We start from the raw sequence: 14,820 nt of genomic DNA on the forward strand, positions 1-14,820 counted from the left end.
TTGTTTATTTTCTTAATTAGTTTTTAAAAGCAATATTTATTGTGTGTGTTGTTTTTTATATCCTCGTGCATGGGTCATTCACTGACTAAGGTGGAGAGGAAGTATGGGAAGTGGCACAATGTACACCATCTTGTAAATAAGCCATTCCATCAAGGAGGAGAAATAATGTTTCATTTGACCAAAATTTGTTCTACATGCACTTACACATAATGTTTGATCTAACTAACCTTAATTCTATGTCTCTTTCTTGTTGTAAGATTGTTATGATGAGTTGACGCAACACGATGAGATATCTAATTAGGAATCTTATCATGTTGTAATGTATTCTTTATACATTTGTATCTATCTATACATGTATATACTTTGTCAAATTTTTTCATTTTAAATCATTCAATTGGGACATAGTATCTCATCTATTGTTTTGGATAGAGTCTAATTGGATTTGATTAGTGTTGATCACGTTTATTGTATGCTCCCATATTTGGGTCTAAGCACTAGTCTATTTCACACAAGATAGCGGACATGGAAGGGACCTAACCTTGTAGAAAGGGCCATATCGTTGGTTTTTTTTCCCCTTTACATCCTTGATATACATGTTGGTATGTTTTTAAAAATCATCAAAATTTGCTTGGTATTTCTATGGCTATACATTGTCAAAATTTTAAAGGATTATTCTATCACTTATTCCAATGTCTATATTGATGTACAAAGACTGCAGCTTATGGTGGGGTTGAAAGATTTTTGCACATATTTTGTCTTAAATTTTGAATGTTTACCTCTACATGTTATGGTGGCATCACGCATTACTATTGTTGTTTATATCCATGGTATTTATTGACCTTACTTATTGATGTTTTGAGTCATTGAGGCATTGTTGCACATATGTGAACATTGCTTGTAGTGACACAATATTTTTACATTTTATGCTCTCTCAATAGTTGATATCACAAGCAGAATGAATAACAATGTAACACACTGATTATTTCTATTGTATCTATTTGCATTTCTCGCTTTTCTCATGGATGTTTTAAGAGCCAAGCCACACCTAAGCAAATTTTGCTTACATAGGTTTGCATAATCAAGTTCAATAACAATGTAACTGGCATATTTGACTACTCTTGACTTTGAGTTAGAACTTTAGGAAGTTCATGGAGCACCTCTAAAAATGGTGGTACTTTATGAACTTGTCAAAGTCCAAAGACTTGGAAATCATTGATTTGGTAGAAATCATATTCTCTATCCTTGAGACATTTTCCTCTCTCTAACTCACCTCTCCATGTCTTCTTTATATAGCTCTCTCTTGCATCTCATTGGGGACATTGCTTAATTATTTACATGTTTAGTTACTCCAAGGTTACTTCTTGCTAGTGCACCTACACTTTATGCCTACACGTGCTTTCCACCCCAAGCTAATAAAAGAGTTAATAAAACCTTATGCTTTAAATACGATTTTCAATATAAACCATAAAGCCTTAGCTACAGCATTGGGCTTTGTTCTACACTCATGGCTATTCAAATTTAGTAGACTCTTTGGGGTGTAGCTTTCCTTTGATGCTATTGCAAGCTTCTAGTCTACATCCTCTTCTTGAATACATAATGCCACCACATGTTTGACTAAACATGCATGTCATTATACCCTAAACTTTTTCAGAAAAAAACCCATTATTAATGGCAATTTGTCCTATGATCTAGATGACTTGCTTTCTTTTCATCCATGGGTGCTAATCATCTATACATGATGAATGTAACTTATTCCTACTTCTTATGATAGTCAGTTCCTATGTGAGCTACATCATTTCATACTTGTGTATTTTTCTCTATTTCCAACCAACCCTTTTTTAAAGTAAACCAAGTTAGTTACTTTTTTATGGAACCAATATTTTGGTACTCAATTATCACATCCCAATTTCTCTTATTACATAATAGCTACATGTATTAGGGAATTCTCTCTTAATGTGGTCCTCATGAGTAATATCTATACCATGCCACCTCATTCCTAGCAAGCCAGGGCTATGGTGGCACTAAGTAGCTACTTTAATTTATACTACTATCTTAAGTGAAGTCCTCATACCCCTCCATTGGAGATAGGTTCTCTTCTCTATTTAAAGGTATCATTGCTATCTTCCCATCGTGTGTCTTTCGTGCCTTCTTTTTAGTCACTACTGCTACTACGTGCTTCCACCTTCTTGCTCATAACTATGGAATTAAACAACATAGCATTTGCTCGCAAAGGTGGCAGGGTGGCAATCGGGCCTCATTGACGACACCTGTAACACAAGTTGGGTCTATTAGCTCTTATGAATGATCTACCTATTTAGTTTTGCAAGTATCAAACAATTCTATTCCCTTCCAAATAACATGCTTTTTTGCTTTGAATGCATAGTTATGAAGTCTTAGAGCAATGTTGTTGTTCAATCTCTAATTTTTACAATGATTTAGCAGAACACTTCATTTGTGTTTTTAGGTTCTATAAATTGCAAACGGTATCCTTTACAATTCCTTATTGTAATGTGCATGCTTGTGCACAAGGACATAGCCAGATGGAGGTAGGCAATGCGAACTTGCCTTTAGGGGGTGGCTAAGGTAACAATTGAACATTGTCATTGGCACATGCAACACAAGTTAGATTATTTAGTTCTTACTAATAATCTTCACGTTCATTTTTGCAGGTAATATTTTATGTCCTTTCCTCACATTCTAGTTTATCGTGCATTGTGCTAGTCTCTTCTTAGCATGCTTGAAGCGAAAAAGGCCTATTACTTTGTAAAATTAGTGATTTGGCCAATACGAATGTATCCCCATGATTTAATCAAGATTTAATTTTTGAAGACTTTTGTTTCTATTTTCCTTGTTATAACACACACAAAAACTCAAACATTGATGCATATTATATGTGAGCACCACACTCATCCCTATTTAGCTACATTGCATGCATATTCACATATCTAAGGAAATGCAAAAACCTATACACATACAACAATGCCTAAACCATGCATAATTAGGCTTCTCTTAGATATTCAAGTGTGAGAGCGGTTTGGAAGCTATTAGAGTAAACCATATTGTAGCTTAGTTCTGGCATGCAATAAAACTATGATTAGTATGAGCACTAAAAAGACCTCTATCATTTTGATATGATTGTTGAGTGCCTTGTTTGCACAAGTTTGCACAAGTCTATTTAAGGGAATATAGAAGAGTAAGAGCCATCCAAAAAGACAAAACTAGGTAGCTACATGCAACATGAAAATGTAGATGGATATGTGCAGAATTGGTATATGGGCCATTATCCTTGTCCCCTTCCTTTAACCCTCTTCTCACCCTCCCAAAGCTCAATACATGTTTTACACTTAGGTCTTAGATCTGAACTTGCCCACTATTTAGATATACTAGAATCAATATTTGTTCATGTATAGAGGTTTGAACTTGACTAGCTTAGAGCATTAAAGCATTAAGAGAACTTGTCAATTGCAAAAGCAACAACTAAGGTGCACACACATGCACGTGCACTCTTTTAAATAAAATGCACGTGTACATGTGCGGGTGTGCACGCACACACGCACATGCCCCCATTGACACACGGATACATACACCCCCCTTTCTATGGATGCTTATACTACTAACAAAACTAGGAAGTGAGAAGGGTTTCACATAGTTTGCAGAAAATGAGGGGACAGCCACCCCACACCTCCACCTTCCCCAAATTGGGAAAATTTTAATATTTTCTTTGGTACGAGTGGCTTTTAAAAAACTCCACACATGTCCTCAATTTGCTTTTGAAACCGGGAAACTATTTAAAAAACCATTTTGCACTGGGAAACCCATGTGTGAACAATCCCTCTAAACACTCGACAACCTCCCGAGTCCCTAGAGGCTGGCTTCAAAGTTCTCATGTACCGGCAGCAGCATATATAGAATAAATCATATTAAATCATTCACGATATGAAATATAAGGCTATATCGGGGCGCACTCTGCCTCACTGCAGTGTTCTGCATCCGAGCCTCGAGGAGTCTCTCCATGGCCGCCTCCTTCTGTGTGCCGCCCTATGTGTCATTCGTCTTAATGAACAACAACATCGCATTCCTGGCCCGAACCAAGCCGTGCCTGAAGATTCCCCGCTTGAACTCTTGCGTCATCGTTCACGGGAGGCAGAAGCAGACACAGAAGCATGTCCGAGTTCAGATCTCGAAGCTTTCAAGCTCCCACAAAGAAGAAGAAGAAGAAGAAGGAGAAGCAGTCTCGGTTTTATCAGCTTCTGGAGGGCAGCCTAAGGCTCGTCTCAGGGCTTGCATGAGCGAGAGCCTCTTTATCGAAGAGGCCCAGCGTCCTCTTGGTAGTACTGCCACCTTACTACTGCTAGGGTTTCAGCAGGTGCCTTCCTTGTTCTGTGTCATGCCTGTTTAATAAGCTTGTTTGTATCCACTTGTCGTGCTAGAAGGCCGGGCTAGCTTCATTCACCGACCCTATCATTGAATGTCCTTTTTGGTGTCTGCAGCTGACTACATGAGCCTTCCTGCTAGCCAATACTCAGTCCTTGATGCACAGCGAATAGAACGTGTCAATGAGAACACTTTTCGATGTTATGTGTATCGACTCAAGTTCTTCAATTTTGAGGTTTGCCCTGTTTTGCTAGTGAGGGTTGATGAACAGGCAAATGGGTGCTGCATCAGACTTCTCTCATGCACGGTACATGAATTGCTTTCTCTTGTGTATTTGAGAGCTACACCTTCATTGAGAGTTATATATGTTTATGTGTGTATTTGATGTGCTATAATGTATATACTTGCACAACTAGCCACATAGGATGGATGATCTTTGATATTTGTGTAATGAGTTTCATAAAGATAACCTGAAAGGTGGTGAAAGAATTTGATGGTGTATTTATGCAAAACAAATTGGCAAATTAAAGTAGCCTGTCCAAGTGTCCACTTGCTGTTGTAGTCATACTTTTCACTATTGCAATTTCTTTGTTTTTTTTTTGGTGATAATAACCACATATCTGAATATCATCGTTGGAGTTGATATGTAGTCTCAATTTGAAAACTCTTTAAATTGATAGGCTTTCAAATTCAACAACCCTTTTAGGTGTTAAGTGGTTATTTCATTGCTCTTATGGTGTTTTTTGGCATTGGTGGATGTAGCTTGAAGGTTCAGCTCTTGTGGTGGCGCAGAACAAAAAATTTTCAGGTGTTTCTCATATATTATTCACCCTTTGAGATCTTATATTGTTCCTACTAAATTTGCATATCTAATTAGATGTTTAATTTGTTTCTTTTTATAATTAAAAGGTATCTAAAATAGTACATTAGAGCTTGCTACTAATAAGTAGTCACAAGTTTTAATGATTTTACGAAGTGGGTGATAATGCCTATTTCAATCCAAATTGATATAGTTGCTTGTGATTGAAACTCAAGCATATTAGGTGAGACATAAAAAATCAAAAGATTTAATGCCTTAGAGTGTGGCATCATTCGCTAGAGTAATGTTATAGTCATCAAGATCACATGTTGTGGAAAACGCAAGGCAGGAACTAATGAAATGTATACAATAGTAAATAGAGATTATTTTTTGTTTTTGGCTATGAATTGAATGTTGATTTATTGTGGCAACAATGAAGGTGTGTATTTACTTAAATTGATAGTGACTTGGATTGGTATAGATTAGATGAAAGCTTTGGGATTGATGTATGAATAAGATTGAGGCTTTATATAATATATCAGATCAGTTTGGAATTGAGACTTGCATGTATTGTATATTGTTTGGAGTGTCCAATAGCATGGAATTAAGTTTGCACCTTCAATGTGAATTTTATATATTAATTGGACTAAAAACATATGTTTATATATGTTACACTTCTTAAGAGTGTTAATGGACAAATTTGTATGGGTCTTTGATTAAGGTTGGTGAGAGTATTCAAGGATGTGGTGTTGGAAACAAGTCTAGGTTGATTCAAGAGCAATAAACATAGGAATCATGAGATATTGAGTGTGTTGATTTGTGGTAGCAAGTCACTTGTGATCTATGCAAGCTTTGATTAATGATAAAAAAGTAGTGTAAGGGGTGTTAATCTTTGGGGCTTATTATGTTGTTTAGCATATTTTTAATAGTGTGTATTTTATTTATTTGTTGATTTGTTTTAGTTGTAGAAGTTAATTTATATTTAGTGTCTTCTATTGCATAAAGATATGTTTCTAATGATGTAGTCAATTGATCACATTTTTAGCTAGAATGCAATTTATTTGTCCAAAAATGTTTTGGATTCACTTATTTAAGGAAGTTAGTGTATCTTAGCAATGGAACTATAAAACCAAGCTTACTTTTTGACAAGGGTGCTAGTGATCTAATCATTCATTAATTATATGAAACAATCAAATTCAAATGAATTGGAATATAATGATTATCGCTTAATCAGATAATAGTTACTTTGTTGTTTTTAAAACTGATATGTCTTATGGTATTTTTTTAAATTTGTATTGCAGTTGGAATAGTGATAGGTTTGAACAATGATATTATAATACAATAAGATTTATTGTTGTGAAATTAGTTACAACTTGGTAGGGCTTTTAGGTTCATGATGTAGTTAGTGGCATACAGAGATTAGAGTAGTAGTATAGATGACATTGCAATTTTGAGATGATTGACTTAGCATGGAGATTACTTGTGCATGAGAGTTTACTTTCTTATGTTTACGAGGAGATTTTTTCAAGGCTTGGCTTGGTTGAGTGCAGAGTATGGGGGAGTTTTAGAGATGAGAAAAACAGAAACAAGAAAAAGTAGAGTTTTGAAGTATCAGTCAAATTTTGAAAACGGGATAATAACGTTTTAGATTGTATATTAAAATAAATATGTTATTATATGGATATGTAAATATATCAATCTTACAATATGTATTTAAATTTTATATAAAATTTAAAATTATGATTCATTGGATGTGTCACGAGTAAAGACTCATTAATTAAGACAGTTTAACATAGTTAAGATATAAATTTTAAAACTTTAAGCAATAAAATATATTATAATTTATGATTTATGAACCATCTAAAGATTGATATTAAAAGTGATGGAACCAAGGTGCGTAATAAGAAAAATCAAGATGTATATAAATGTGAGATGCGAATAATTAATGAGCATCGAGTATGAGTAACTATTGAGTAATAATTATCAAGAGCAATAAACAATCATGACATCATCATGTGTATGTGAAATGTGTAATGCCATTGGAGATTGCTAACTAGCAATTGCAATGTTAAAACTGATTCTTGACGCCTAAGGTATCATGAGTGTAATCTCTAGAGTTCATAAGTCATGACTCGATTAGATTCTGAGGATTTGTGTACTATCTTTTTATCGGACTCTAAGGACCCTTGTATCCCTTGATTGGATTGATGTGCCTACAAATCAGATATGGTGCCATGATAAGTTAATGCGAAATATGAATTCACAAAGAAGTTAAGAAGTAAAAGAAGTTAGAAGACAAAGGAGGAGGAGGGGGGAGGAGAGAAAAAAAAATAGAGGAGGGTGGTGGAAGAAAAAGAACTTGGAAAAGAAGAAAGGAGAAAAACCTAGGAGGGAAGGGGGTGTAGAAACGATGTTTTGGCGTTTCTGTTTTGGTCTGAAATGGTTGTTCTGTTTCGGTCTCCTTGAAACACCGTTTTGGGGTACTATGGTTGTGTGTATCCCTTTTACCATTGGCTATACCTCCCAAAAATGGGCTTAAAAATGGTTACTTATAGGGTGTGATAGTAGAAGTCCTGGACGGGGTCAAATATATCCAACCAAACTGGATGGATCGGATGGGACAGTTTTGTCTATGGATGCGATGCAACTCTGGAACATCTGCTTAGATGATACACTGGACAAGCACAAGATTGGCTTAATGGCTAAAGTCTATGTTCAACAGGAGGGTCTCCATCACATAAAAACTTTCTCACCTATAACCTACATGTTTCCCAAAATCTTCCTTCCACTTGTTTGGTTGCCGTCTCATTGTCAAGGGCCGACTCATCAGACTGATGTCTATGGGGCCCACTTGAATTGGGAGAAAACTATTAATGCAGTGAAAAGGTTTACCGATAAATACAGAAACAAACCAATGATAGACGATTGTTTCATGCTGTGAAATGGCTGTTAGTAGTATATATATGTGGAGCAGCGTAAGGGATTCATCTTTCTAAGTCAGGAGGATCACGTTTTCAGTTTTTCAAAGATTCAGCCTGAAGTAGGCCCTCAAGCTTGTATGTAGAGGATTGATCATTATTTGCTTCCCCAGGATGTAAACCTTCATCTGTACATATATGGTTCTCTTTCATGGTTCATTATCTTTTCCATGTATGACTGGATTAGTACAGGTTGTACAGCCAGGATGGGTGGTATTATGGATCAGCTTCATTGCAATTTTGAGAGGACCACCGACTTAGTATGGAGATTACTCATGCATGAGTTTACTTTCCCATGCGATATTAGGAGACGCTTTCCAGACTTGGTTTGGTTGAGTGTACCCCTTTTACCATTGGCATGTATTGCGGCTCCAAGCTCACTTTAGACAGAGGTTGAGAATTCACAGATGGTGCTAGGTCTTGGCAGTTGGTTGGGTCTTGTTAGCAGAGTATTTGTTAGCTCATGTGTGAGTCTGAGCTTGATCTGGCTGGGCATTTTTATTAGGTATTTTAGGTATATTTTTGGTGTGGCATTTTATGCCAGTGGAGCATTTTTATGCACCAGTCGGCCAGCATTAATGCTGTCCAACCAGCATTAATGCTGTCCGACCAGCATTGTTGCTCCCCACTTTTTCAGCCTATTTATACTCAGTGCTCCTCCTTAGTCATCATCATCATTATCATCTTCACCATCTGCAGGCTCTGTGGAGAGAGGAGCCAGTGCCAGTGCTAGTGCCCATGCAGCCAGTGACTCACTGTTGTATGCGACTGTCTCGTGTTCAGATATATGGATTCCATTTCCCGTGCATACATCTGAGTTCTCATCTGTATCGTGTTCTTTCTTTCTTTTCTATTTGTCTCGTGTTTCAGCAGTTTATTTCAGCACATGTTTATGCTTCCACCGCTGCTCCACTTCTGACATGGTATCAGATTTCAGGATCTATGCTCCTGCTGTGTTTTCTTGCTGATTTCAGGACTGTCTTCTACCCCTGCTGATTAGACGATTGCTGTTGCAGCCAGGTGACCTGTTTTGGGGCTGTTTTCAGCCTGCGTTTTTTGCAGTTTTGCCATGGCCTGCTGCCTACGCACCCTCTACTGCCTGCGTTTTTCATTTGCAGCTGCTGGCAACAGTGTTCTACCTGTTTTTCTGCAGTTTATAGCCTGCGTTTTGCTGATTCAGCGTCTCTCGTGGCTGGGTGACTGTTACTTCAGGCCGTTTTTGTTGTTTCTGGCAGTGTTTGACTGATTTTTTGACTTTTTGCAGCAGATTTTGTCTTCTATTGATCAGATTTTGGGTTATATTGCATGTGAACTTTCATTTTCTGAAGTCTGTGCTTGTGTTTTGGCTGTGTTTCCTCTCTAAATTCCATCTCTTCTCTACTTCTCTTCTTCTCCTCTCCATATGGCTCCTCCGTGCACTTCCCCTGATGATAAGTTGCATGAGACATCCTTGAGATTACAGGGGCGGCTTCCGGCACATTATGGAGGCGAGGCTTCTGTAACTTCAAAGATGGGTGACGGGAAGAAGAAGTTGAAGGCCCAGTGTTACCACTGTGGCAAGAAGGGACATTTGCGGAAGGGCTGCAAGCAGTTAGCAGCTTCCAGGAAGGAGCAGAAGATGAAGTGGGATGTTGACTCTACCGATGAGTTCTCTCCTTCATCAGACTCTGCCTCAGATCCTCCGACCAAGGTGAAGTTCAAGGCATAGAAGGGGTCCTCTTCTTCGGATCGTGGGAAGGGCTTGGTGGCCCCTTCCTCGGCTGCTTTCTAGTGGTGGTGATGAGGTCATCCCTCACGACTCTCTTGTGCCAGAGCGGGAGTGTGAGCGGGTGTTCAGATGGGGCAGTTGCGCCTCATCTATACGTTTATACAGGTGCACAGGTTCCAGAGAGGGACATCCCTGACGCATCGACTTCAGTCTGGCGGAATCAAATCCTGGAGCTGGGATTGACATCCAGGTTCATGCTGCACTGGTTATCTGACAGAGAGCGGGAGGCTTTCGTCTAGAGCTTACATGAGGGGACACTCCGGCGGTCTGGCCAAAGGCGGGGAATCCATGGTCACCTATGTTCAGGGGCATTTTTGCCAGGATGGTCTTGTATGCTATTGCGAGACATTGGTGATGGACACAGAGACATGCTATGATCTTCTCTATTTTCAGGTGTTTGGTACGATCGACATCGGCCTCAGGTTCTCTCCGAGGCACCTTGGTGGTGGCTTGATCACCCACTGCTTGGGTATCCATGGTTCTACTTGGTGGTTCTATGTTGTATAGTTTTTGATCCCTTTTCATTGTACTATTGTATTGTATCAGATCTCTCATGATCTGAGAGAGGGTGTTAGCAGAGTATTTGTCAGCTCATGTGTGAGTTTGAGCTTGATCTGGCTGGGCATTTTTATTAGGTATTTTAGGTATTTTTTTGGTGTGGCATTTTATGCCAATGGAGCATTTTTATGCACCAGTCGGCCAGCATTAATGCTGTCCGACCAGCATTATTGCTCCCCACTTTTTCAGCCTATTTATACTCAGTGCTCCTCAGTCATCATCATCATCATCATCATCTTCACCATCTGCAGACTCTGTGGAGAGAGGAGCCAGTGCCAGTGCCAGTGCCCACGCAGCCAGTGACTCACTGTTGTATGCGATTGTCTCGTGTTCAGATATATGGATTCCATTTCCCGTGCATACATCTGAGTTCTCATCTGTATCGTGTTCTTTCTTTCTTTTCTTTTTGTCTTGTGTTTCAGCAGTTTATTTCAGCACATGTTTATGCTTCCACTGCTGCTCCACTTCTGACAGGTCCCTCCTATACCTTCCATACACAAGGCCTGATATACCTTTTTCCATCTAATATTTGGGGCCAGTTTTCATCAGTCCCATTAGCATACTGGCATCTATGTGCTTTGGTATGTCAAAGGTGACACTTTTCAAATATATTATACCACTGAAGCACCAGTCTTCAGGGCTCTATAGTTTTAGATTGGACCAAAAACATGGAGACCAAGTGCACTCATAGAGGTTATTTCTTTAGTCTTTGCTTTGAACTTATTTGTTAGTCTACTCGGAATGGCCTAAATCTGCATGTTTTCTAGCAAAGGTGGAGTACCAGGCAAGTTATGATGCTATCCTTGAGCTACTGTACCTTCGCCAGCTTCATCTGGAGATAGGGCACTCGTAGGAATTATATACCATCATCTGCTCCAGCATCCTGAATGCTGTTGTCCTAGTTTAGAATTGAGTATTCCATGAGTAGCAAGCACATTGAGCCTCATTAACATCTTGCATGTGAGTAGATTGAGTTGGAAGCTTTTTATAATTGGAGTATACCTTTATGCGGGACAATCTAGTGGATGTTCTCCCTAGGGTAATATCTCTTAGAGCTGAGTATTTGCATCTGCATTGGTCCCCCAGGATGCTAAGCATTTTGGGATATCTGCAGTTCCAGTGGAGAAGAATGCGATGAGCCCAGGTGCTGCACCTGACAAACTGTTTGTCTATCGGGCAGGGCCAAAACTAGCCAGGCACAGTGTGATATCCAACAACAGGCCATGGGCACACTTTTGGGCAGCCTCTTCTCTTGTGCGCTCCATAATTAATGCTATAGTATTTGATAGGAGTATCGTGGGTTGTGTGCTTTGGGGGGAGTTGTTTCTCACAGAAGCCATCCTTACTGTTAGTTTCTTGTCTTGTGTTTTGTGGTTAGTAATCTTTGTAATTCATGACTAGCAGAATATCAAGGCTATATTGTGGAAAATGGTTCTCAATGTATAGGGGCTCTAAACTTGTATACTTGTACAGCATCAATGGAAAGCAATGTTTTTTTTGAGTTACAGGGGATCTAAACTTGTATACTTGTACAGCATCAATGGAAAACAATGTTTCTTGGAGTTACAGTGGCCAGTCCCCTACAGCTAGGCGACTTCAGTCTGATGCAACAATTGAAGTAAGTGGCTAAGTAATAGATAAGTGATTGAGATCTTGTGTGATGCTATTTCTTCTATCATCATACTGAATCAAGGTAATGGTTTGCAGGTTGTGATAGAGGTTCCATTCGCGTTTCGTGCTATACCAATTGCTCTAATTGAGAATACTGGAACCCAAGTCCTTAGCCAGCTACTAAGAGTGATGCTACCACGATTTCTGGCCCAAGTAGCTAACGTTGAATGAGTTGTTTCTTTTTTATTGTTGTTTTTCTGGTTCCTTGTTTTTTTGTTTTTTGCTTTTTGTTTTTGTTTTTTTTTTTTCGGGGGGGGGGGGGGGGGGGGGGAGTAGGATTATCTGATATATCAGGGTTCGCATCATTTTGTCAGAGAAAATTCACTCAATCTTCCCTTTTCCATACAGCTGGAGAAAGATTATCGTGCGTGGGCTTCAGGTGACTCCTCGCGCCAGCCTCTGGGTACAGGGGAACTTTGACCTGCAGAAACATTCCATGGCTTTTTGGGCCAGACACTTGGTGCAGGGGAGCTTTGAACTGCAGAAACCTCCGATGGGTATTTGAGCCATATGGACTTCTGTGATGTTTGTTAAAGTCAGTCCTCGTTATAGATAGAGATTTATTGAAAGGTGAAGTTTTTGTATCAGTGGCTCATGATAGAATGACAAAGCCTTTTTCTATGAGAGGTTGTATAGGAGAATGAAAGTTTACATCCCTGTAAGTGCACTTCCGACTCACAAAGGCTAGTCAGCCTTTACGTTCATTTTGAAAGCAGAATCACTTATAAGTATATCTTATTCTTTGAGTGGTCTCACGATGAATGCTCAATATTCACATATGCCAATATTCATGTTGTTTGTTGGTGGGTTTTTCCCACTTACTTTTACAAGGGCATTAATGCCACAAATATATTGCATGTGGTTCACCCTCCATTGTGAATGACTGAGATATTCATACTAATAAGTGGTTTCCATCCTTCAGAGATGTGCTGAACAAGGATTCCCCCGCCGCCTAGAGTTTTTGTGTATCTCTGTCTGTCTGAACTTCATTTGGTTTGCGCATATGATTATTTTGCATGCCTGCATGAAAATGGCCCTGCTCTGTAAAATATTGTGTTGCTTAATTTGTTTCTAGACCACGAGTTACTTCACCTGATTTATCGCCCTTTGCTGCACTGGACTCCGTGGAAATTATGATGAGTTCAAGACTTGTGATGCAGCAGCTTCGTGGTGCCTTACCCTGACGAGTGCAGAAGTTTGGATTAAGCCCCCTGACAAGTAATTTCAAAGTGGCCCCGTTAGAGAAAACTATTATGGCAACCACACCATTTGATAAATGTATGTCAATCCTGTTGATGCTCTACTTAATCACTTGGCAACTCTTCAAGCGAAGATATCTTTTAAAGGTAATTTGAGAGATTAAATGCCAATTGACATATCTTTGCGTTAATCTTTTGACATGGAGACTTGCTACACTCCTTGGACTCTACTTAATTCTTTAACATAAGGGGAAAGACACTCTTGATAGATTTTCTTGCATAGCTTTTGTTGGATGATGCCTTGCACATGTAATGATAACTATATTGCCTTGATTAATGTTGAAAACAATTGAGAGCCACCTTTGGAGAATGTGATACTCCATCTTTGTTAAGGACTTTGATGATAGCACATTGTTGTCTTCCTTGGTGGAAAACTATTTTCTTTATTAGCTTATATATATCAAGGTTGTCTCAATGGGATCAAGTAGGATAGACCAGGTTTCAACTCAAAGTGAGGTAGGTTTCATAGTTGTTTCAATGACTTGTGGGAATGTGTATTGATGTGTTATGTAGAGGTAATAAGATTCATTTGAGAGGTAGAGCTTCAGCTTATTAGAAGCTCATAGAAAACCCACTTTGCCATTTTTTAAAGAAGGAAACCACTCTCCTTTTGTATTGACTATGGCATCCAAGTGTGTTCACATCTAGAATTATACTTGAATATTGGCTTGGAGCATGAAATTCATGGTCTTTAGGAACCAATGTATAGTTGTTTCATTAAGGAGATGGTTGTTAAAGTGATACAACACATGGTGTCCCAAGGATTCCAATGATAGCATTGCATTTAGGATGTTACGATAGCTTAATTTTGTATTTGCAATTTGTAATTATTATAGTTACAATCACAATCGAACTTGATCTAGAGACTCATAAATGGATAAATGATTAGGGTTAGTCTAAATTATATTGTTGAAGGAAAAAAAGGGACTATTCTATTGTGCCAAAAGACTAGTTAGGTTCATGGGCATTTGACTAGTCTTTGCGTATCTAAGGACTAACTGCCAAGTTTTAATTGATGAAGAAGAGATATGGCGGTATAGATAACCTAAGTTTATGCTTTATCAACTTTTAGGATAATGGCTCGAAGAAAAACTTCATTTATTGATTGTAGAAATGCTTGCATCTCGAAATACTTTTAAGATTTAATAATGTTAAGATGGATTGAAAAAACATGTGCGGATTTGAAGCATGGCGAGTGTTGCTTTGATTGATTAACTAGTTTTCTCTTGTTTGAATTATAAGTTTATTTGACTCTATCTTTCTAAGTGAGAAACCCTTTCAAGAAGAACTAGTTTTTTCTTGTTTGAATTGGAAGTTTATTTGATTCTATCTTTTTAAATGAGAAAGCCTTTCAAGACAAAAGAACTATAAATAAGTGAATCATAGGGATAAGTGTAAGATGATCATTGTGTG

The 14,820-nt window shown here is 38.4% G+C and overlaps 1 protein-coding gene across 2 annotated transcripts; it reads left to right on the forward strand.

Annotated features, from left to right (window-relative positions):
* Positions 1 to 3,920: 3,920 nt before the first annotated feature.
* Positions 3,921 to 12,894, forward strand: LOC148040495 (RAP release 2, galactose-binding-like domain protein, putative (DUF1997)). 2 transcript variants are annotated; one of them, XM_087699855.1, is made up of 6 exons: positions 3,924 to 4,328; positions 4,491 to 4,681; positions 5,137 to 5,182; positions 12,013 to 12,095; positions 12,185 to 12,301; positions 12,497 to 12,894. In XM_087699855.1, the coding sequence occupies exons 1-6, from the start codon at positions 4,013 to 4,015 to the stop codon at positions 12,566 to 12,568; spliced, it is 825 nt and encodes a 274-aa protein (XP_087555981.1). In that variant the 5' UTR covers positions 3,924 to 4,012; the 3' UTR covers positions 12,569 to 12,894. The 2 variants fall into 2 exon arrangements, with proteins under 2 accessions (XP_087555989.1, XP_087555981.1); XM_087699863.1 differs by lacking the exon at positions 4,491 to 4,681 and having other exon boundaries at positions 3,921 to 4,366.
* Positions 12,895 to 14,820: the final 1,926 nt, after the last annotated feature.

Source organism: Lygodium microphyllum, chromosome 2, assembly GCF_053477565.2.
Source record: "Lygodium microphyllum isolate KBCC chromosome 2, Lygodium_microphyllum_v1.1.10, whole genome shotgun sequence".
In the NCBI taxonomy this organism is placed as follows: Eukaryota; Viridiplantae; Streptophyta; class Polypodiopsida; order Schizaeales; family Lygodiaceae; genus Lygodium; species Lygodium microphyllum.

Coding starts and splice junctions, on each gene's coding strand:
- LOC148040495 (XM_087699855.1), top strand. CDS start 4,013: ATGGCCGCCTCCTTCTGTGTGCCGCCCTATGTGTCATTCGTCTTAATG. Junction 12,096..12,184: donor AGTCTGATGCAACAATTGAA/GTAAGTGGCTAA, acceptor AATGGTTTGCAG/GTTGTGATAGAGGTTCCATT. Junction 12,302..12,496: donor TACCACGATTTCTGGCCCAA/GTAGCTAACGTT, acceptor TTTTCCATACAG/CTGGAGAAAGATTATCGTGC.